This window comes from Mustelus asterias, chromosome 15 (genome assembly GCF_964213995.1).
Source record: "Mustelus asterias chromosome 15, sMusAst1.hap1.1, whole genome shotgun sequence".
In the NCBI taxonomy this organism is placed as follows: domain Eukaryota; kingdom Metazoa; phylum Chordata; class Chondrichthyes; order Carcharhiniformes; family Triakidae; genus Mustelus; species Mustelus asterias.
Window position 1 is genome coordinate 42,788,182 of NC_135815.1, and position 23,204 is coordinate 42,811,385.

The following is a 23,204-nucleotide window of genomic DNA, read 5'->3' on the forward strand; positions in this document are numbered from 1 at the left end:
ATTTGATCCTACGACCACATTATTTAGTTTGAAACCCTCTCTACTTCCCTAGTTATACTTGAGCACTGGTGCCAGCACAGTTCAAATGTAGACCATCCAAACGATACAGCCCCCACTTTCCCCAATACTGGTCCCAGTGCCCCATGAACAGGAATCCACTTCTCCAACATCAGTCTTTGAGCTATACATTAATTTCTCTAATATTATTTGTCCTGTGACAATTTGCATGTGGCTCAAGTAGTAATCCAGAACTTATTGGGTTATTGCCTGAGCCACATGCAAATTGGCACAGGGAAATGAGATTGGGGAAATTAATGCGTGGCTCAACAAGATGCTAAATAAGATGCAAAACTGGAGTGCTACAGCAAAGGTTGAAGGGTGTAATTGATGATGTAACACATTGTATAAAAACTCACAACACACCTGGATGTATTCGTAAAACTTAGTCATGATCAGTCAGGAAAAATACATTTTTGACATTGGCGTGAGTTTTCATTTGTGGATACTGTGGTCTGCAGTGTTTTATCAACGTTGTATGAATTTGATACCTAATGAAGTGATCCAATTTTCTAAAATTTTGTTGCTATATTGTGTAATATGAGGAGGAAACGTGACACACTGGTGTGGAGATTTGATTGTCAGAGTTTGCGTGTGTTTGGTACATTGTGATGTAGAGATTATTAGTAGAACTTAAATTATAGTGTTTTTAAAAAATAAATCTATCAATAATTAGCAGAACTCAGCTGCTATTTAGATCTGAAAATGGCATTTTAGACAAAAATGGCACTCGGCTGATCCCTTCCCATCAGTCATACTTCTCCAACTCTCATCACATCCTCTACCTCTTCATCTTCCCTCTACCCACTGTCCTCCCTACCACATACCCACAGCTCCATCATGATTCCTATCTCTTTTCCACTTAACTCTGTAACCTATTTTATCCTTGGTCCACTCCCCCACAACGGGAGGCAATATCTTCAGTTTCCCACCTGACTGCTTACATTACACAGCTTTGTTTGCTCTCTAAATTCAAATCATTCTTAATGAAAGCTCAAATTAGTAGAAAGCAAGAACCATCTGTCTGTCTTTCATATCAATTTGTTTTCCTATCCCTCGCCACCCACCACCCCCATTTCACAAACAGGGCACCTACAATTAGATTAACTTGCAGAATGATTTAGCAGGAAGGACAATTGGAGAAATACCTACCCAGGAGTAGCAGATTTGCAGGCCACACCTGGAATCAAAACTGAGAAAGGTTGTTCCCACCAAAATGGAGGCAATCCTTCAAAGTGACGATGGCCAACTTTAGATGGGATGGGATGGGATGGGATGGGGGGGGGGGGGGTCGCAGTCACTGGTGGTTGTTCATGATATGATTTTTTGAATGGTTTTAGCAATTTCAATGCTCTTTATGTGATCATTATTTGAGACTAATGGCAGACAAATAAAAACAACCATTACCTCTGTCTCTTCTTTTCTGCTCCTCTGAAGATGTGCTGGGGTTCTTACTTTTCTTTCTCTCACTGTTCATTGGGTTCTCCATGATAGACTAGAGAGAAAAAAAACACACATTCTTTCCTTAAAAAGAAAATCCTAATTTAGATCAAAATAATTGCAATTCGAGCGCAGCATGAAGCAATAATACAATTCTTTAAGCAGCCTGCTGAGCGGAATTGAACAAGGGGCTGAATTGATCGCCTCTTACAGGGTTAAAAAGGACTTTAAGTTAGTGTTTTTGAAAGTATGATTATGATTTTTTTTCTTCTGGTTCCAACTACAAAAAGACTGTTTTTTACTGTATCGCGGGTTTGAAGGGCAGCTTGTGTCAGGAGACCGGCTGAAGGACTGGGACAAACCCGCTGCTCTTTCTAGGAAAGGTGCCTCAGCTTTGCAGCCAAGGGAGGGAATGTAGGTCCGGGGCCCAACTGCCAGCCCGGGGCTCGAGCTCCAACTGCCGGCCCAGGGCCCAACGGCCAGCCCGGGGCCGGTGCCCCTCCGCACCGGGGCCGGATACTCGCCGCATGAGGCCCCTTCAGACAGGAGGATTCGGAGGCCCCGGGCTCGCCGCGGCCTGGTTTCCCTACCAGAGGCTGCGGCTCCTGCTCCGGGGAGAGGCGGCTGTGCAATGGCGGTCAGACTGTATCTGGAGCGGAGGGAGCTGGGCCCTGAGCTGCTCTTCACCCGCACATCCCCGGCTGCATCCCCCAGCCGCTGGCAGGATCCTCTTCCTCGGGTTGTTCAAATGAAAAAAATATTGCAACACCTCCGGGAAGTTGTTTTTAAATTTAACGTGAGGGGAATTGCTCGGCAAGTTCAATGATGTGTTTATTTTCAGTTAAAATGCGGAGAGAAATACTTCCAAACACCTTTCATAATCACAGGAGTACAAAGCACTTCTCAGCGGATGGAGCACTTTTCTGAAATAGTCACTGGTTGTGATGCAGAGAACACAATAGCCCTGACCATCCCATGTTGGGATTTAAATGTACTTGTGGTTTTGGTCCTGATGAGCTAAAATCAGAACATTCAATGAAAATGGATTGTACAAAGTCTGAACTTGTTTGATATAATTGGGACTAAAGGAACATTGTAGGCTCAGCAAACATTTATACACAGTAAACTCTCACAAATTGCAATGGGATATGTAAGATTCTCAGTTTATATGATGTTGAGTGAGATGTCAATATCGCCATGGATGGCTTTACTCTTCTTCAAAAATGCCATGGCGTCTTTTGCATCCCTCTATTTAACGCCTCAGCCAAATAAAAAACCACCTCTCATAGTGTGACACTCCCTCCACCAGTCTACGACACTGGACTGGTGCCTTGATTTTGTACTCAATGCGCCAATTTTGCTGTAAATGACTTTAAATTCTGAAGTGAACTCACAACTTTGTGCCTCAGACATGAAAGTGCTGCTGTTATATATTTAAGTGGTTGCATGATTGCTTTCAGAGCCAGTCACATGATTTGATGGTGATGTCATTAAGATGTTTCACAGGCTCCTGCTTAGTTTCAATTTCTGTTCTGTACAGGCAACAGCTTCTGCAATAAAATTTGTTGTTGTTATTTTGAATCTAAGTGTGCAAACCACATCTTTTTCCTTTTGTTTAAAACCCACAACCCCTAACATAGTTAGGACGATACAAAAAGAAAATTGGCGACGAGTTAGAATTTTGTTTTGTTGCAAAAATTGAGAAAGATCCTAAATAGAAAAAAAATGGTGGATCCTTGCACTTAGAATATTAGAAAGCTGGGGAAAATTAACAACAAGATCAAAGATTGAAATGCCAGTGAAGGAAGACCAAATTAAAAAAAGGAAAAAATTGTGTTTTGTACTGGAAAAAGAATCATGTAGATTCAAAGAACAAAGAAAATTACAGCACAGGAACTGGCCCTTCAGCCCTCCAAGCCTGCACTGACCATTCTGCCCAACTTAACTAAAACCCCCTACCCTTCTGGGGGCCATATCCCTCTATTCCCATCTTATTCATGTATTTGTCAAGATGTCCCTTAAAAGCCACTACTGTATCCACTTCCACTACGTCCCCCGGCAACAAGTTCCAGGCACCCACCACCCTCCGTGTAAAAAATCTGCCTCGTACATCTCCTTTAAACCTTGCCCCTCACACCTTAAACCTATGCCCCCTAGTAATTGACTCTTCCACCCTGGGAAAAAGCTTCTGACTATCCACTCTGTCCATGCCTCTCATAACCTTGTAGACTTCTATCAGGTCGTCCCTCAACCTCTGTTGTTCCAGTGAGAACAAAGCAAGTTTCTCCAACCTCTCCTCATAGCTAATGCCCTCCATGCCAGGCAACATCCTGGTAAATCTTTTCTGTACCCTCTCCAAAGCCTCCACATCCTTCTGGTAGTGTGGCGACCAGAATTGAACATTATATTCCAAGTGTGGCCTAAATAAAGTTCTATAAAGCTGCAACATGACTTGCCAATTTTTAAACTCAATGACCCGGCCGATGAAGGCAAGCATACCATATGTCTTCTTGACTATCTTCTCCACCTGCATTGCCACTTTCAGTGACCTGTGTACCTGTATACCCTTGCCTATCAATACTCTTAAGGGTTCTGCCATTTACTGTATATTTCCTATCTGTACTAGACCTTCCAAAATGTATTACCTCACATTTGTCTGGATTAAAGTCCATCTGCTATCTCTCCGCTCAAGTCTCCAACCGATCTACATCCTGCTGTATCCTCTGATGCTCCTCATTGCCATCTGCAAATTCACCAACCTTTGTGTCGTCCGCAAACTTACTAATCAAACTAGTTACATTTTCCTCCAAATCATTTATATATATTACAAACGCCAAAGGTCCCAGCACTGATCCCTGAGGAACACCACTTATCACAGCCCTCCATTCAGAAACACACCCTTCCACTGCTACCCTCTGTCTTCTTTGACCGAGCCAGTTCTGTATCCACCTTGCCAGTTCACCTTTGATCCCATGTGACTTCACCTTCTGCACCAGTCTACCATGAGGGACCTTGTCAAAGGCCTTACTGAAGTCCATGTAGACAACATCCACTGCACTACCCTCATCAATCATCTTCGTCACTTCCTCGAAAAACTTGATCAAGTTAGTGAGACACGACCTCCCCTTCACAAAACTATGTTGCTTCTCACTAATGCGTCCACTTTTTTCCAAGTGGGAATAAATCCTGTCTCGAAGAATCCTCTCCAATAATTTCCCTACTGATGTAAGGCTCACTGGCCTGTAATTACCTGGATTATTCTTGCTACCCTTAAACAAAGGAACAACATTGGCTATTTTCCAATTCTCTGGGACCTCCCCTGTATGTGGAGATGCCGGCATTGGACTGGGGTGAACACAGTAAGAAGTCACACAACACCAGGTTAAAGTCCAACAGGTTTATTTGGTCGCAAATACCATAAGCTTTCGGAGCGCTGCTCCTTCGTCAGATGGAGCGGAAATGTGCTCTCAAATAGTGCACAGAGACACAACATCAAGTTACAGAATACTGATTAGAATGCGAATCCCTAAAGCCAGCCAGGTCTTAAAGGTACAGACAACGTGGGTGGAGGGAGCATTAAACACCGCCCATCAGAAGGTTGGTAATGCTTTCCATTATTCCTACTCCTAAGGCATGTTTATCAGGGTCTTTCCTCGCTTTCAGAAGTTCCTCAGCCTGGATCAGGTGTTCATCCACATCCCTGTGCCTAGGGACTCGGGCTGGGGGAATACTTACCTGCGTGGTCGGAACCCTGACATCTGCCTCTTCCGGCTCCTGGTCTTGATTGGAGTCCGGTTGTTCCTCTGCAATTGCTGCCAGTGCTACACCATTCGCTCTTTTGCGTGCTTTTGCAAGTGTACAGCGTTTATCTGAGATTTGCTTGGGTGTCTTAGATGTTAATACACTCTGGATGTTCTTATTAATGCATCTGGATCCAGCAAATCTTGTTTCCAGCTCTTTGAGGAGTGCCTCCTCCTCCTCTGACCATACATCATTACTCTTGCCCCGTTTGGTTGAGGTTTTGGGCAGTGCTTTCTTCGCGCGTTTCTCATTGCGAAGTACAGGATGTACTCCCCTGTAGCCAGTGAGGATACAAAGATTTCTCTCAAGGCCCCAGCAATTTCCTCCCTTGCCTCGCTCAGTATTCTGGGGTATATCCCATCAGACCCTGGAGACTTGTCTACGTTGATGTTTCTCAAGAACCCCAATACCTCCTCCTTTTTGATCTCAACATGACTCAAACTATCTACACACCCTTTCCCAGACTCATCATCCATCAAGTCCTTCTCTTTGGTGAATACTGACACAAAGTACTCATTTAATACCTCACCCATTTCCTCTGGCTCCATGCATAGATTCCCTCCCTTGTCCTTGAGTGAGCCAACCCTCTCCCTGGCTACCCTCTTGCTCTTTATATATGTATAAAAAGCCTTGGGATTTTCCTTAATCCTGCTGGCCAATATTTCTCGTGACCCCTTTTAGCCCTCCTTACTCCTTGCTTAAGTTTCTTTCTACTTTCTTTGTATTCCACACTTGCTTTGTGTGTTCCCAGCCTACTAGCTTTGACAAATGCTTCCTTTTTCTCTTTGACTAGGCTCACAATATCTCTTGTTATCCAAGGTTCCCAAAACTTGCCATACTTATCCTTCATCCTTACAAGAATGTGCCGGTCTTGAATCCCTATCGTCCCTATCGTCCTGAATCCTGAATTCCTCTGAGCTTCAGGGTTCATGCACGTGTTGCAGTATGTAGCAGCAGAGCGTGGGACTTACTATACAGTTGTAAAATGGTGGAGTTCTCTGGTTTTAAAAGAGGAGGATTTTCTGATCAGAGAAGGGTGGGATTCTGGGCAGTATCTGGCATATTTAAAAATAAGGGATAGTCTGCTGTATGGCTGGGGCCATTTGAAAAAAAATACATGAAGTCAACGATCTCCAGGGTAAAAAAGCAAGTACTGGGAAGACAGTAAAATAAATATATTGAGCAGTGTCGAGTCTGCAAGAGAAATGGCGGGTCATTTATGTGCCATGGGCCCTTTCAATTAAGAAAATGAATCATGAACCACCTATGTAGACCATTTTCAGTATTTTGTACAGGCAAATAAAATTGCAGGTGAATTGCTCATCCCAGCTTTTCTCAATAGGAAGTAAAACCTTCAATTTGCTCCAAAGTTTGGTTTATCCAGCAAAACCAGGAATCAAAACTTAAGAAGACTTGACAAAGACTCCTGAAGTGCATTACTCTCCAATTGCAGAATGGTTCAGGTTCCACCAAAGGAATCAAGTGAAAGGCGAAAACATTGCTGTCTGTGGCAACCTTAAAATGCTGGCACAACATTGTGAGTTTGGTGAATCATTAGAAAAAAATCTTCAGATCTTATAGTTTGTAGACTTCAAAATGAGGCTATCCAAAGATAATTGCTTATTGAACATAATTTGACTTCAAAGACAGCAGTAGAAATCACAGTGTCAATGGAATTGACTGCTAAAGAGGCTTCACAATTTGAATCATAGAAACCCTATAGTGCAGAAAGAGGCCATTAGGCCCATCGAGTCTGCACCGACCGCACTCCCACCCAGGCCCTACTCCCTTATCCCTACACATTTACCCGCTAATCCCTCTAAACTACGCATCTCAGGACACCAAGGGGCAATTTTAACATGGTCAATCAACCCAACCCACACATCTTTGGACTGTGGGAGGAAACCGGAGCACCCGGAGGAAACCCACGCAGACACGAGGAGAATGTGCAAACTCCACACAGACAGTGACCCAAGACGGGAATCAAACCCAGGACCCTGGAGCTGTGAAGCAACAGTGCTAACCACTGTGTTACCGTGCTGCCCTCTAGAATATGGTGCAGGAATGAAGATCCACAAGTTGAGAACTGTCCATAAGAAGTCAAAACAGCAACAAACATGTCACAGATGTGCCAAAATGGATCATTCAATGAATGAATGCTGGAGCAAGAATTGTCAATGCAAGAACTGTGGCAAAACGGGTCACATTGCAAAAGTTTGTTGGGCCAGACCAGTTTCTCCTGAGAAGAATATTCCAAAGAAGAATCTGAGTACCTTCAAGAAGAAGAACAAGTTGCATTCTACAAAAATATTTACAATATTGAAGAAAAGAATTATGACTGTGAAGAAGAGAATGTCCAGAAAAATAATGAAGAGTTCCAACTGAACGTCTTATTCATATAGGGTGAATCACATAACCTTGGAATCACTAGAATCTAAGTGGACAACCTATTAAGATGGAGGTTGATACTGGTATGGCTGCATTTTTAATTTTTGAGACTATATACCAACAAAAGCTGAAGCATCTTCCTTTAATACCAGCGCATAATAAAAACAGAAGTGAAAAAAATGTTCGACTGAATTTCACCCGCAAAATAATCATTTGCAAATGAGTGCAAAGAATAATTACGTCAAAAATGATGAGTCTTTTTGAAGTTTTGACATGACAGAATCTAGATGAAGTTATACCTCAGCACAGAACCCCAGACACATATTGCTCTAGTGATTTGTACTTATGGAAATTCCAAAACAGAGCTTTGGGTAGACTTATTTTCTTAAACATCTTGTGCATAAAACCCCTGATGACAACGGACACATGAGAGGGAAACTGAATGGGAAGCTGGACAGGTAGTGTTGAGGAAGTGCGGAGGCTGCTGAATGATTTGGACAGGCTAGGAAAGTGGGTAAAGAAATGGCAGATGGAATACAATGTGGGAAAATGTGAGGTTATGCACTTTGGTGGGAAGAATAGAGGCATAGACTATTTTCTAAATGGGGAAAGGCTTTTGAAATCTGAAGCACAAAGGGACTTGGGCGTCCTGGTTCAGGACTCTCTTAAGTTTAACATGCAGGTTTAGTTGGCAGTTAGAAAGGCAAATTCAATGTTAGCATTCATTTCTAGAGGGCTAGAATACAAGAGCAGAGATGTACTGCTGGGGTTGTATAAGACTCTGGTTAGATCCCATTTGGAATATCGTGAACAGTTTTGGGCCCATACCTAAGTAAGGTTGTGCTAGCCTTAGAGGGGGTCCAGAGAGGTTCACAAGAATGCTCCCAGGAATGAAGAGTTTGTCATATGAGGAGCAGTTGAGAAGTCTGGGTCTATACTCGATGGAGTTTAGAAGAATGAGGGGGGATCTAATTGAAACTTAGAGAACACTGAGAGGCCTAGAGTGGACATGGAAAGGATGTTTCTACTGGTGGGAGAGACTAGAACTCAAGGGCACAAACTCAGAGTGAAAGGATGCTCCTTTAAAACTGAGATGAGGAGGAATTTCTTCAGCCAGAGGATGGTGAATCTGTGGAACCCATTGCCACAGAGGGTTGTGGAGGCCAGGTCATTGAGTGTCTATAAGGCAGAGATAGATAGGTTCTTGATCAATAAGAGGATCAGGGGTTATGGGGAAAAGGCAGGAGAATGGAGATGAGAATCATATCAGCCATGATTGAATGGTGGAGCAGACTCAATGGGCCGAGTGGCCTAATTCTGCTCCTATATCTTATGGTCTTATGCATAAACAACCCCCATCCTGACTCGCCTTGTTGGCCAAACCACCCTACCCCACCTGCATTTACATATGAGAGATAGAAAGTAGCAGCCTGTATCAGCAGCCTGGCCATGGCAAGGGAAGGAAATCCAATTCAGACAGGGAGGTTGATAGGCCATGCCAGTTTATGTTAATGCAATTCCTGTTGCTACCCTGTCCAATTCACAGTGAGGCAGTGAAGGATTAGCCTAACACCTTAGATCTCGTGACAGAATCAAGAAGAAGCTCTACCAAGCCAAAACCAAATTAGAAAGTAATTTTATCACAGTTAAATGAGTGGGAGTGTCTGAGTTGCTGTGTGCAAGAAAGTGGCTGCAGCTTATACCGTTTCAGTTATGCGAATGAGGAAAAGTCATTACCAATATTTCTTCTAATTGTTTAGTTGAATATGTGGGCTATTGAATTAAGTGTGTGGCCCCTTTAAGTTTTTGCGTGGCTGTATGCATACAGCACTTTCAAGGGGCCAACAATCGAGTGGCACAGTGGTTAGCACTGCTGCCTCACAGCACCAGGGACCCAGGTTCAATTCCGGCCTTTGGTCACTGTCTGTGTGGAGTTTACACATTCTCCCTGTGTCTGCATGGGTTTCCTCTGGGTGCTCCGGTTTCCTCCCACAGTCTAAAGGTGTGTGAGTTATGCTGATTGACCATGCTAAATTAAGTCTCGTGTCAGGGGGATTAGCAGGGTAAATATGTGGGGTTACGGGAATAGGGCCTGGGTGGGATTGTGGTCGGTGCAAACTTGATGGGCCAAATGACCTCCTTCTGCACTGTAGGGATTTTATGATTCTATTCTATGATCTGCGTGGCCAGCTTGGGGACTTTCAGGTTGCTTTGAGGGAACGCTGTTGAGGACTGCTCATGGAGTGGGGAGATGTGGTAAACTGGTCTCCCATATTGGATTGGCATGGTTGTCTCTTGTAGTTATCTATGGGTTTGCCTTCATATGCTCTTCAGGCTGTGGCTGATCCCTGCTGTCCTGGAGTGGAGATCTAAGGTACCGATTGATTCAAATGCCCAACTCATTTTGGAATGTAGTACTGGCAAATAACAGTTAAAATGGGGTGAAATAAAAAATAGTCATGGAGAGTAATAGAAATGAGAAGGGATGACAGCGAGTTTAATGAATTTTGCTGACACAAAATACAGAAAGGATATTTCAAGGATCAATGATTTTGATACAATTAATTTAACAAAGCAAAAGTAACTACTAAAATATTTATTGTGATAGTTTTAGCAGAAGAAATGAAAATTATGTGTGAAATGCGAACATCTATTCTGTAGCAGTGAATTCAGGAATTGGGGCTTTGAACATATGTCAATCTATAAAATGCTGACAAATCTGACATGCTGTTTTTTAAAAAAAATTAAAAACACTAAGAAATCAAAAAACAGGCCATAACTTCGAAGCTCTAGGGCATCAGATGAGAATGGGGGGGGGGGGGTGTACCCCAAATATGCGCTGGGGATTCCCCTTAGTTCCCCTGCCCCCAGAAATTCACAGGTAAGGTTTGCATGGCACTTGCCTGGAAGTGCAAACTTCCCCAGGGCAATTGCCCTGTACTAGGAACATTCAAAAATGTGATTCAAATTGCAAACTTTGGGTGGTTTCAACTCTGTTACACCAATCATACAGCCCCTTACTGTACTCTTTATACACCCATGACTGTGTGGCCAAATTCCCCTCCAACTTGATTTTCAAGTTTGCTGATGACACCACCGTAGTGGATTGGATCTCAAACAATGATGAGATGGAGTACAGGAAAGAGATAGAAAATCTGGTGAACTGGTGCGATGACAATAATCTCTCCCTCAATGTCAACAAAACGAAAGAGATTGCCATCGACTTCAGGAAGTGTAGTGGAGAACATGCCTCTGGCTACATCAATGGAAATGAAGTAGGAATAGTCGAGAGCTTCAAGTTTTTAGGAGCTCAGATCACCAACAACCTGTCCTAGTCCCTCCACTGAAACAATCCCACCCAGGCCCTATCCCCATAACCCCATGCATTTACTCTAGCTAGCCCCCTGACACTAAGGGGCAATTTAGTATGGCCAATCCGCCTAACACGCACATCTTTGGACTGTGGGAGGAAACCGGAGCACCCGGAGGAAACCCACACAGACACGGGGAGAATGTGCAAACTCCACACAGACAGTGACCCAAGCCAGCCAAGTGAACAGAATTCCCACTCACCTGAAGAAGGGGCTTAGAGCTCCGAAAGCTTGTGTGGCTTTTGCTACCAAATAAACCTGTTGGACTTTAACCTGGTGTTGTTAAACTTCTTACTGTGTTTACCCCAGTCCAACGCCGGCATCTCCACATCTAGTCCCTCCATGCAGACGCTATAGTTAAGAAAGCCCACCAACACCTCTACTTTCTCAGGAGGCTAAGAAAATTTGGGACGCCCACTACGACTTTCACCAACTTTTACAGATGCACCATAGAAAGCATTCTTTCTGGTTGCATCACAGCTTGGTATGGCTCCTGCTTTGTCCAAGACCGTAAGAAACTACAAAGGGTCGTGAACGAAGCCTAGTCCATCACTCAAACCAGCCTCCCACCCATTGACTCTGTCTACACTCCCCACTGTCTTGGAAAAGCAGCCAGTGAAATCAAGGACCCCACACATCCCGGACATACTCTCTTCCACCTTCTTACGCCGGGAAAAAGATACAAAACTCTGAGGACATGTATCAACCAACTCAAGAACAGCTTCTTCCCTGCTGCCATCAAACTTTTGAATGGACCTACCTTGCATTAAGTTGATCTTTCTCTGCACCCTAACTATGACTGTAAAACTACATTCTGCACTCTCTCCTTTCCTTCTCTATGAACGGTATGCTTTGTCTTTATAGCGCGCAAGAAACAATACTTTCCACTGTATACTAATACGTGTATATGGCAGCACGGTGGCACAGTGGTTAGCACTGCTGCCTCACAGTGCCAGGGACCTGGGTTCAATTCCCGGCTTGGGTCACTGTCTGTGTGAAGTTTGCACATTCTCCCCGTGTCTGTGTGGGTTTCCTCCAGGTGCTCCGGTTTCCTCCCACAGTCCAAAGATGTGCGTGTTAGGCGGATTGGCCATGCTAAATTGCCCCTTAGTGTCAGGGGGCTAGCTAGAGTAAATGCATGGGGTTATGGGGATAGGGCCTGGGTGGGATTGTGTCAGTGTAGACTCGATGGGCCAAATGGCCTCCTTCTGCACTGTAGGATTTTATGATTCTATGTGACAATAATAAATCAAATCAAAGTTAGCCAGTTTAAGGGAAGCAGTGGTGTAGTGGTATTGTCACTGGACTTGTAATCCATACATCCAGGGTAATTCTCTGGGGGGGGAGGGGGGCACAGTGGTTTGCACTGCTGCCTCACAGCACCAGGGACTTGGGTTTGATTCTGACCTTGAGTGACCATCTGTGTGGAGTTTGCACGTTCTCCCCGTGTCAGCGTGGGTTTCCTCCGGATGCTCAGATTTCTTCCCACAGTCCAAAGATGTGCAGGGTAGATGGATTGGCCATGCTAAATTGTCCCTTGGTGTCCAAACATTTGTAGATGAGCCATGGGAAATGCGCGGGGTTATGGGGTAGGGCTGGGGGATGTCTCTCAGAGAATTGGTATAGACTGGATGGGCTGAATGACCTTTCTGCATTCTGAGGATTCTGTGCTTCCATGGACCCAGATAGATAGTGAAATTTGAATTCAATTAAAATCTGGAATTAAAAGTCTAATGATGACCATGAACCCATTGTTGATTGTCACAAACACCCATTAGGTTCATTAATGTCCTTTGGAAAAAGAAATCTGCCAACCTCAGTTGGTCTGGCCTCCATGTGACTCCAGACCCACAGCAATGTGATTGACTCTTCAATGCTCTCTGAAATGGCCTAACAAACTACTCAGTTCAATGGTAGTTAGGGATGGGCAATAAACGAGGCCCACATACGCAGAACGAATAAAAAGTTAGAAAAAATAACTTTTGGGTAACTATTGCACAAACCCACACTGACCTCTCATGAGACACCCCCCGCAATTCTGAAACTCCAGCATATTTGTCCCAACACACAACTAATCTTCCACTCCTATGCATACTCACACCCCCTGATACCCCAGGGGTCTCCCCACAACCCCTGCCCCCCATTGAGTTCACCCCATCCTCATGGGGACTCTTTCTCCTACCCCCCACCAGAGTCATCTCCCACCCCTTCGCCCCAAGCCACGCTCGACTCTCACCTCCTTTCCCCCTGCCTGACCCAACTCCAAATACCACCCCCCCAACCAGGCCTCACCTAACCTGTCATCCCTTCAAAGCAAAGCTACGCCCCACCCAAGGCCCAACCTAATCTTCCCCAAGACCTGACCAGACCACCTCTCCCCTGAGTTCTTCTCACTTCTTTTATTTTGCTTATTTAGCTGTTGCAGCTCCGTCACTGCAATAAATTGTTATATATTTTAGGTAGATGTAATTTTGAAACTGATATGAAGGGATGTAAGAGCAGCATTGTATCCGTTGCAAGCTGTGCAGATTGTAATCTAGTATTGTTTGTGATCTTTCATCCTTGGCTAGAATCTACAAAAGTGAGACAGTTTACAATTTAGAAAATGTATTCACAGTGCATCTGAAGTTAACTAATCGAGTCTATCACAAAACTGAACAATCCGCTAAGCTCCAACTTTACCCCAGTTAAAAACTTTGTACAAATTGATTTTCAGATTACTTCATTGTTTGTTTGCTTTGCTCGTGTTTATACCATTATCAGTATAGTGAAGTTTCCACTTGTAAGCTTGCAGACCTGTCAGACACTGATTTTATTTGTTTGGTTAAACTGTAACTTGAAAAATCCCATTTAGTCCTGAAACGTATTTGTATGCTCTCATCCAGTTGCAAAGCAGATAAGAAAGATAAAAGAGCACATTCCACACTGAGTTTAAGACTTGCTGCAGCTTCTAACTTTGAACCACATATTCTCAACTGACTATTCCCAGTCCACCATTAATATAGCAGAACATCAGAACATTTAGGAACATGAAAGGCGCAAACAATTTTGATAAAAAGTCTCATGTATGTCCCAGGGAATTCTCATCTACACAAGATTCACCGAAGATTCAGGAATCTCCATGACCATTGTCCCATTACTAAGACAGTTTGCCCACTCAGGATGTCTACCCTGCCTGCCAGCCTCTCATCACCTCTGAACCTGCATCTCCGACCACTAGCATGGAGAGTGGACATCTGTCATACACACTTGATATTGAAGGCTGTTACCCAGGACAACTGATGCGCCAGTGGGCATACATCAAGCAGTATATCATGACCCAGATCTTAGAACAGTGATAAGCAACCTAGGCTAGTGAGTGGGCCGCATGAGTGGCTCTTCTTCATCTCAGTGGGCCACAAGATTGAAATTGAGATTAGACTTGTTCACTAACCAAGACGCATGAGTAAGATTGAATACATTTATTACACGCCAAATATTTTATAATAGGTTATAAAAAATGCTTAATCATTCACATATTAAGAGAACTATCAATTTCAAATGGTAAACACAAAATAAATATTTATACTTTGGACGCAGAGGGAGCGCATGACTCTCACAGTCAATGTTGTGTCCAATCAGCATGCACACTTCAGTCATACTGGTAGGAAATCAGCAGAATGTGGTAACCCTGTGCATGGGCAACAATCAATAAAATGTCTCGTGGGCTGCACTAAGAATGCAGGTGGGCCGCATGCAGCCTCTCGGGCCACAGGTTGCCCACCACTGTCTCAGAAGCTGCTCCACCTGGAAGAATTTTATGGGGAGCTGTAAAGGAGAACAGAATGAAACATATTAAGATTCTATGAGCACAGCATAAATCCTTGTGTGGCCCTGTATGTCCATATGGTAGCACTTGGCTGGATTCATTCTCACTCTGATGCCTTGCCACTCCAGCCGCACCAATAGCCACAGCTCGGCTGTCCTGTTCTCCCCCTACCTGGGGAGCCTCTTCCTCAGCAGGAATGAGGACCCCTCCGCCTGTCCTTGCCCCTTTCTTCAAGTTGTGGGTCTGCTTGTCCTGCAGGAGAAAGTGGAGGTCTAGTGAATTGACAAATACCAACTGAACCCCTTATCTACAAACATCACCATCACATATACTGACCCGTCATATGTTAGGTTTTACCTAATCGCTCACAAAGGCACATGCTTTGAGGAGGGAGGGTTGTAAGGTGGGGATATTTGATAAGATTGGGGGGATTGAAGGGGAGCACAGAACAAATGGCTCATTCGTCTGACAGAAAGGAGGTGAACAAGAAAGTTGAGGCCTTGAGGCCATGATGCAGAGCCTCCCTGCTTGTTCAAGCAGCTCATTTAGAGTCCACTTGGACCTACTGAACTGCCACCTGTCAGCAGGATCCTCTAATGAAAACCCACATACTTGCCCATTTTTCACGCCTCTGCCGGGACCTACATATGAATCATTGTGGGGATCAGCTCCCAACAGAAAAATGGAAGTGGCACCAACTTCTTGTTCAACCATTGGGAAAAATGGGCCATGGGTTAAATCCTGCCCCTAATTGTAAAATCTAACCATAACATGGGATCTTATCAGCCATATTTAGTGCTTAATGTGGAATTTCTCTCCTGTAGTTTAAGGTTTAAGTTACTTCCAAAAGTAGTGTTTAATCAATGTTACTTTTATTTCCTTCGTTAGCTGCAATAAATATTTGAAAAATTAAAATCTTGCTGTGTGACCTTTCAGTCAGGCACTGGAAATTCAATATATAGATTTAAAGTTATTTGTCTCTTTGGGGGTCATAACAACATCTTCATAATGGATAAGGGAGGAGCCCAACATGAGAGTGCAAAAGACAAGGCTGAAGCATTTGCAACCATCTTCAGCCAGAAGTGCCAAATGGATGATCCATCTTGGCCTCTTCCCGAGGTCTCCATCATCATAGAAGCCAGTCTCCAGTCAATTTGATTTACTCCATGTGATATCAAGAAATAGATAAGTGCATTGGACACAGTCAAGGCCCCAGCAACATTTCAACTGCAGTGCTGAGGACTTGTGCTCCAGAACTGGCCAGGCCCCAGCCAAGCTGTTCCAATAAAGCTACAACACTGGCATGTACTCTGCAAAGAGAAACATTACCCAGCTACGTCCTACCCACTAAAAGCAAATCTGGCCAATCACTGCCCCACCAGGGTAGTGATGGAAGGGGCCCACAACAGTGGCATAAAAATTACACTTGCTCACCAATAACCAGTTCACACATGCTTGGTTTGGGTTCTGCCATGAACATTAGAATCCAGACCTTATTACATACCTGGTGCAAACATGAACAAAAGATCTGCACATGAAAATGACTGCTTTTGACATCTGGCAACATTTGCCTTAATGTGCTGCCAAGAAACCCAAGTAAAATGAAGGTCAGTGTGAATCATGGTAAAAATGCCCATTGGCTGGAGTTATACTAGCACAAAGGAAAATGTTTGTGGTTGTTGGAGGTAAATAATCTCAGCCCAAGTCATCATGCAGGAGTTCCTCAAGGCAGTATCCTAGGATGAACCACCTTCAGCTGTTTCATCAGTGACTTTCTCCCCATCATAAAGCTAGAAGTGAGGGGGTTTGCTGATGATTGCCCAATATGCAGCACTATTTGTGACTCCTCAGGTAATGAAGCAGTCTATGTCCGTATACAGCAAGACTTGGACTCACAAGTGGCAAGTAGCATTTGTGTCACACACACAAGTGCTAGCAATGATCATCTCCAACTTAAGAGAGTCTAACAACCTTCCCCTGATATTCAAGGGCATTACCTTTGTCGAGTCCTGCACCAGAAAATTAACTGGACCTAAACCTATAAATAATGTGACTACAAGAGCGGGTAAGTGGCTGTGTATTCTGTGGTGACTGGTTCATCACCTGAATCCTCAAGCCTTTTCACCATCTACAAGGCACACTCTTCACTTGTCCACTGTCCACCATCTTAAACCCTCACTCCCTCCACAACCAGCACACTGTGGCTGCAGTGTGTATCATCGATCAGCCGTACTCCAACAACTCATCTAGGCTTCTTTGGCAACAGTTCCAAAATCTGCAACCTTCAGCACCTAGAAGGACTAGGGCAGCAGGTGCATGGAAATAACACCGCGTCCAAGTTTCCCTCCAATCTGCCTTGCAAGTATATCACAGTTTTTTCATCATCACTGGGACTAAATCTTGGAATTCCCTACATAGTGTAATGATACTGTGCCTTTAAGAAATGTCTTTGGGTCATGTTTTTTGTGCAGGATCGGTTTTAGCAGTTTGTTTTATTAACACTGGTGCCGCTGGGTCTGTAACCAGCAGCTCTGTATTGTTACTGCTGCAGCATAATTGCTCCTAATTGCTAGAATGTTGGTTTTAATCTGAACTAATACTGTTCTGTTATTTTAGTGTTCCCCTGGGGTTTTGCAGAGTAGGGCTTGATTAGGTTGTTGGACAGAAAATCAAGTGATTGGATGGAGCTAGGCTCACACAGAGAAATCAAGCTTAGATGCTGCTTGGAGTTGTTAGAGAGCAGTGCCTTTTGTTCTCTCTCTGGAGTTGGAGACTGAAATCTGCCAGAACATAAGTCTCTTTCTTTGAGATTCTGCTGTTTTGGGGTGGATCTTTCTTTGGAGGTGGCTGCATGTCTGAATCTCTGTCCAGAGGTGTTAATAGGCTGGAAATCTAGTTTCCATGTGAACATATCCGTTTTTGATGCTAACTGGTTCTGAAGAAGGGATTTATGTCTATGGGATGCTGCTTACATTGGAACTATAGAGATAGCTAGCTGTTAAGAATTATAACTTGTTATGTTTAAGCATTTAAATTGGTAAAAACTATGCTATTTTTTTTTGTTATATTCTAACTGTGTTCTTAAATAAAGTTTGTTTTGATAAAAATTTCCAAGTGGGTCAATTGAAGCAGAATACCTGAAGTGGAATACCTTATGCTCACCCTAATGCCAAAACCATAAAACGTTAGGGTCCAGGCTAACTTCACAATATATCTTGGATTTTCTGATCTGGTCCCTAACAATAGTGGGGCTATGGGAGTGCCATCATTCTGGACTGCAACAGCAGAAGATGGCAGCTCAGCACTACCTTCTCAAGGGGGATTAATGTTAACCTTGCCAATGACATCTCTATCTCACAAATGAATAAAGAGGTATCAAAGCCAATTTTGCTTTCTTAGCCTAAGGGGTAATGAAGGCAACTGTGGCACATGATAGCTTCCTTGGTTGAGATCAGCTAACTAAACACAGACTAATTCACATGTTTGATTGATTGATTTGATTTGATTTATTATTGTCGCATGTATTAGCACATAGTGAAAAGTATTGTTTCTTGCACATTATACAGACAGAGCATACCGTTCATACAGAAGGAAACGAGAGAGTCCAGAATGTAGTGTTACAATCATAGCTAGCGTGTAGAGGAAGATCAACTTAATGCAAGGTAGGTCCATTCAAAAGTCTGACAGCAGCAGGGAAGAAGCTGTTCTTGAATCGGTTGGTACGTGACCTCAGACTTTTGTATCTTTTTCCTGATGGAAGAAGGTGGAAGAGAGAATATCTGGGGTGCATGGGGTCCTTAATTATGCTGGCTGCTTTGCTGAGGCAGCGGGGAGAGTAGACAGAGTCAATGGATGGGAGGCTGGTTTGTGCTAGCTTTAATTTGACATTTATTTATCATAGAAGAAGAAATCATAGAAACCCTACAGTGCAGAAGGAGGCCATTCGGCCCATCGAGTCTGCACTGACCACAATCCCACCCAGGCCCTACCCCCACATATTTACCCGCTAATCCCTCTAACCTACGCATCTCAGGACTCTAAGGGGCAATTTTTAACCTGGCCAATCAACCTAACCCGCACATCTTTGGACTGTGGGAGGAAACCGGAGCACCCGGAGGAAACCCACGCAGACACGAGGAGAATGTGCAAACTCCACACAGACAGTGACCCGAGCCGGGAATCGAACCCAGGGCCCTGGAGCTGTGAAGCAGCAATGCTAACCACCGTGCCGCCCATTTATATAGGGAACTGATTAATCATTTTTGCTATGTGTATTAATACAACATGCAGTTGAGTGGGCAAGTTCCTAGACATGATGTGGAGATGCCGGCGTTGGACTGGGGTAAACACAGTAAGAAGTTTAACAACACCAGGTTAAAGTCCAACAAACCTGTTGGACTTTAACCTGGTGTTGTTAAACTTCTTACTAAGTTCCTAGACAGCATTGCCAACAAAGGTTTCTGTTCCCATTCCAGTATTGGCACCCCAAAGTTCCCCAAGGACTCATCATTCTTCAACTATCTGCTATCCTTGAGTGACACCCTTCACAGAAATGATGTCATCTTCTACCTATGTGTTAATAACACTCTCCAACAGTTCTCTTAACTCTTTCAATGCCTCTGTGCTGTCACATTGCTTGTCTGATATTCTCCAGCCAAAGATTGGGAAAGCTGAAGGGATTGTTTAATGCTCCCACCACAAAACTTCCCAAACTCTCCAATTCTCTGACCCCGGCTTCTTGAGCTGCATCATTTCATTTGAATATTCTGTGGTTGGAAAACTACTGCATATTTTAGGAGCAAGTCTGTCCTTCGTCTAGTGTCAGTTTAAAAATCCTGAGTTTTACATTTGATAATAAACACACTATTGTGTCCTGGGGGGAAACGTCCCTTCAATCACATATCTTCCACAATCTGAATACCTTCCCCACATTCCTCTGATATTCCAAATCCTCCTCAAAACCTACCTCCCTGTGTCAGCTTTTAGTTATCTCAACCCTCTTTTGGCTGTGTCTCTTTTGTCCCCTTGCCTCTAGGAAATGCCTTGGGTGTTTCTCCGTTACAAAGACAAATCGAACTGGCAACTGTTGCATTGTGTCACTGTAATATTGTCAAATAACGTGACCAGTGTGCAAAAGTCTGCAGAATATGGAGAATATGGAAAATTTGGATCGATTGGTTCAGTCTGATGCATGTAAATTAGATAACAAACTGGCCAAGGTTGAGATTCCAACAGCATCAAAGTGCAGCTTACATTGTTTATCTGGAGGCGCGATTGTGCAAAAAAAGTTCTGCTTTTATGGAATTACAATGCCTGCGGAAAACATAAAATCTCGAGTAAAAAGGCTGCCCTTCCCCAACTTTCAGGGCAAAAGGGAAAAATGTCACGTAACCGGCACTGACCAAGAGAAGCTGCTTCCAATTGACCAACAAATCACACTGGAGAATATAAAGCATTTCAAAATTAGGTTAAAACAAGTCGATATTCTACCGACTGTCAAGGAGATCCAGGAAACAGCAGATGGACAATGTGAAAGCCTCCAACAGCCAGAACAGAGGAAGAAGATGTCTAATTCTAAAAAAATCCACTTTGCTGTACTTCCAGACAGATACGAGCCTTTGATCGAATCTTTGGGGGAGAGTGTGAATGAGGAGAGCAAAGCGGACAGAAAATACAAAAGGAAGCAAAAGCTTAAAAAATGCAGGAAGGTAAGGAAAATATCGGAAGAATCTTCAACACTTTGACAGTTCAAATGGCTGGGTAAACCAATGTGTTTGTTGCTTACTAATAGACACTATCTGCTGAAGTGTTCCCGAATTGATCTCTTTAGAAATAAACTGATACAATTACCTCTCGGGTGAATTTTGTTTTTGGCGGATCCAGTGGCGAAGCCTCGTCAAGTGGACACTCCTCATAAATAAGATGTAACATTTTTCGCATATTTCGCATTCCTCAACAAGGTCAAACTAATAAATTTAAAGGATTATGATGTACATTGATGAAGCTTAACCTCAGGATTTTAATCCTTTAGCCCATGGGGAGATGGTGATGGGCAGGGCGGGGGGGGGGGGTGGGGTGCTAATGGTCTGAGGACTTGGGTCCAAATCCTACCAGGGCAGTTGGTGTCATTTAAAGTTGATTGATAAATCTGGAATATAAATTAGTCTCAGTAGAGTGATGATCATGACAACTATCGTTGCTTGTTATAAAGTTAAGTTTATTTATTAGTCACAAGTAAGGCTTACACTGCAATGAAGTTACGGTGAAATTCCCCTAGTCATCACACTCCGACACCTGTTCTAGTTCACAAATACCCCTTAGGGAAGAAAATCTTCCGTCCATACCTGGTCTGGTCTGGTCTGGCCTACAAGTGACTCCTGACTCACACAACAGTGTGGTTGATTCTTAACGGCGCTCAGTTATGGGCAACAAATATTGGACTTGACAGTGACGCCAACATCCAATGAAAGAATAAGGAAAAGTATCATTTTGGAAAATCTGTATATATTCTGCTCTCTCTCCCCTCAGGCCAGTCCTTTGTGAGGTGTGGTACTCAGAACTCAAACCCAATTTCCCAGATCAATATTGCTATAATTCCTCTGATTTCCCCAGTTACCCTGACTATACTCCCTCACATCCCGTTTCCTGTAAACAGTCTATTCCAACCATGGAAATTCCACAATAGCATTTCCAAATTGTTTTCTCAACTCCCCAATGGAGGATATCCTCCCCCACCTCCACCCCTCACTGCTGTAGTTGATAGGGCCCTCTACTATGTCTGTTCTAACCCTTTTCATCTGCTCTTCCCTGTTCCTCTCCCTGCCAGAACCATGATGGGGATCGCCTTGTCATTAACTTCACTCCACCAGCCGCAGTCTCTGTATTCAACAGATCATTCTGTATCATTTCTGCCACCTTTGCATGATGCCAACAACAAACACATGTTTCCCCCCCCTCCCTTCTGAAGAGACTGGTCACACCTCAGTCATCCCCAAAAGGCCCATTCCTTTGCATGGCACCTTTCCATGCAAGCATAGAACATACCTGTCTCAGTCTATTATCTCCTCCCTTCTCCACACCTGAACACTCCTGTTGAAAGAGTGACTTATTTGTACTTCTTTCAACATAATATACTGCATTAGCTGTTACTCTACAAAGGGCAGCTAATAACCAATGTTGATTGGGTGACTGCTTATCAGGGCACCTCTGTTAAGTCTGCATTGGTGAACCTGAGCTTCCAATGGAATGTCACTTTTATTCTCCATCTTGCTCTCAACCTTGAGCTTGTTGTCTGCACCTCCTGCAATGTTCCAATGAAACTCAATGCAAGCTCAAAACAGCATCTCACCTTTCATCTGGGTACTTCACAGTCCTTCTGGATTCAGGATGAAGATTATAATCTTCATCCCCATTTTGTTTCATGTTTCTTTGCTGGCAGGGTTTTTATTCTCTCTTAAATAGAATCGTAGAATACCTACAGTACAGAAGAAGGCTATTCAGCACATTGAGCCTGCTCTAACAACAATCCCCACCTTAACCCTGTAACCATCCTGCTAGTTCCTCTGACACTAAGGGGCAATTTAGCATGGCCAATTAACCTAACATGCACATCTTTGGAGAGTGGGAGGAAACTGGAGCACCCGGAGGAAACCCACGCAGACATGGGGAGAATGTGCAAACTCCACACAGACAGTGTCCCGAGACTGGAATTGAACTCTTGTTTCTTTTTTTGTTTATTTTTGCATTCAGTTTACAGCTATTTATGATCCTAACATTCATGTTACCTCTAGATACATCTTTTGTTTCTTGACACATCCCATTTTAACTTCCTTTGGCCTTACACCATCAATCCTTTTATTTTATAATCTCTCCTATCCTTGCATCCTATCACAGGCCTTCCATATTTTTTCTTCCCCCTTCACTTGCTCAAAACCTATTAGTTTCTAACTTTTCCCAGTTCTGATGAGTCATTGTCCTGAAACTTTAACTCAGTTTTGCTCTCCACAGATGCTGCCAGACCTGCTGTGCATTTCCAGCATTTTCTGTTCCAATTTCAGATTTCCAGCATTTGCAGTTGCATTTCTTATATTGAATTTTATCTGCCACAGTTTTGCCTACACACTGAATCTGCTTATGTCCCTCTTTAACTTTTCATTCTCGACACGGTGTATTCTTCCTCCTAATCAGTGTCGTCCGAAAACTGAACCTACTGCTCTCAATTCCTTCAACCAAGTCATTGATAAATATTGTTAAAAAATGAGGTCTCGATATAGATTCCTGAGGAAAACTACTTAACGCATCCTGCCAATCAGATACATACTTTTTGACTCATACCTTCC

The 23,204-nt window shown here is 43.5% G+C and overlaps 1 protein-coding gene across 4 annotated transcripts in view; it reads right to left on the reverse strand.

Moving 5' to 3' along the window:
* Nucleotides 1-23,204, reverse strand: part of LOC144504490 (uncharacterized) — a 56,128-nt gene that overhangs the window by 27,018 nt on the left and 5,906 nt on the right. Inside the window, exons 1-2 of one of the 4 annotated variants that reach the window (XM_078229836.1) lie at nt 2,147-3,070; nt 1,465-1,552 (exon numbers count right to left, since the gene is read on the reverse strand). In XM_078229836.1, the coding sequence (XP_078085962.1) occupies nt 1,465-1,546 (82 nt within the window). In that variant the 5' untranslated portion in view covers nt 1,547-1,552; nt 2,147-3,070. Of the gene's footprint in view, nt 1-1,464; nt 1,553-1,708; nt 2,035-2,087; nt 3,071-23,204 lie in introns of those variants that run through there. The other 3 variants (XM_078229835.1, XM_078229837.1, XM_078229834.1) reach the window with 3 other exon arrangements.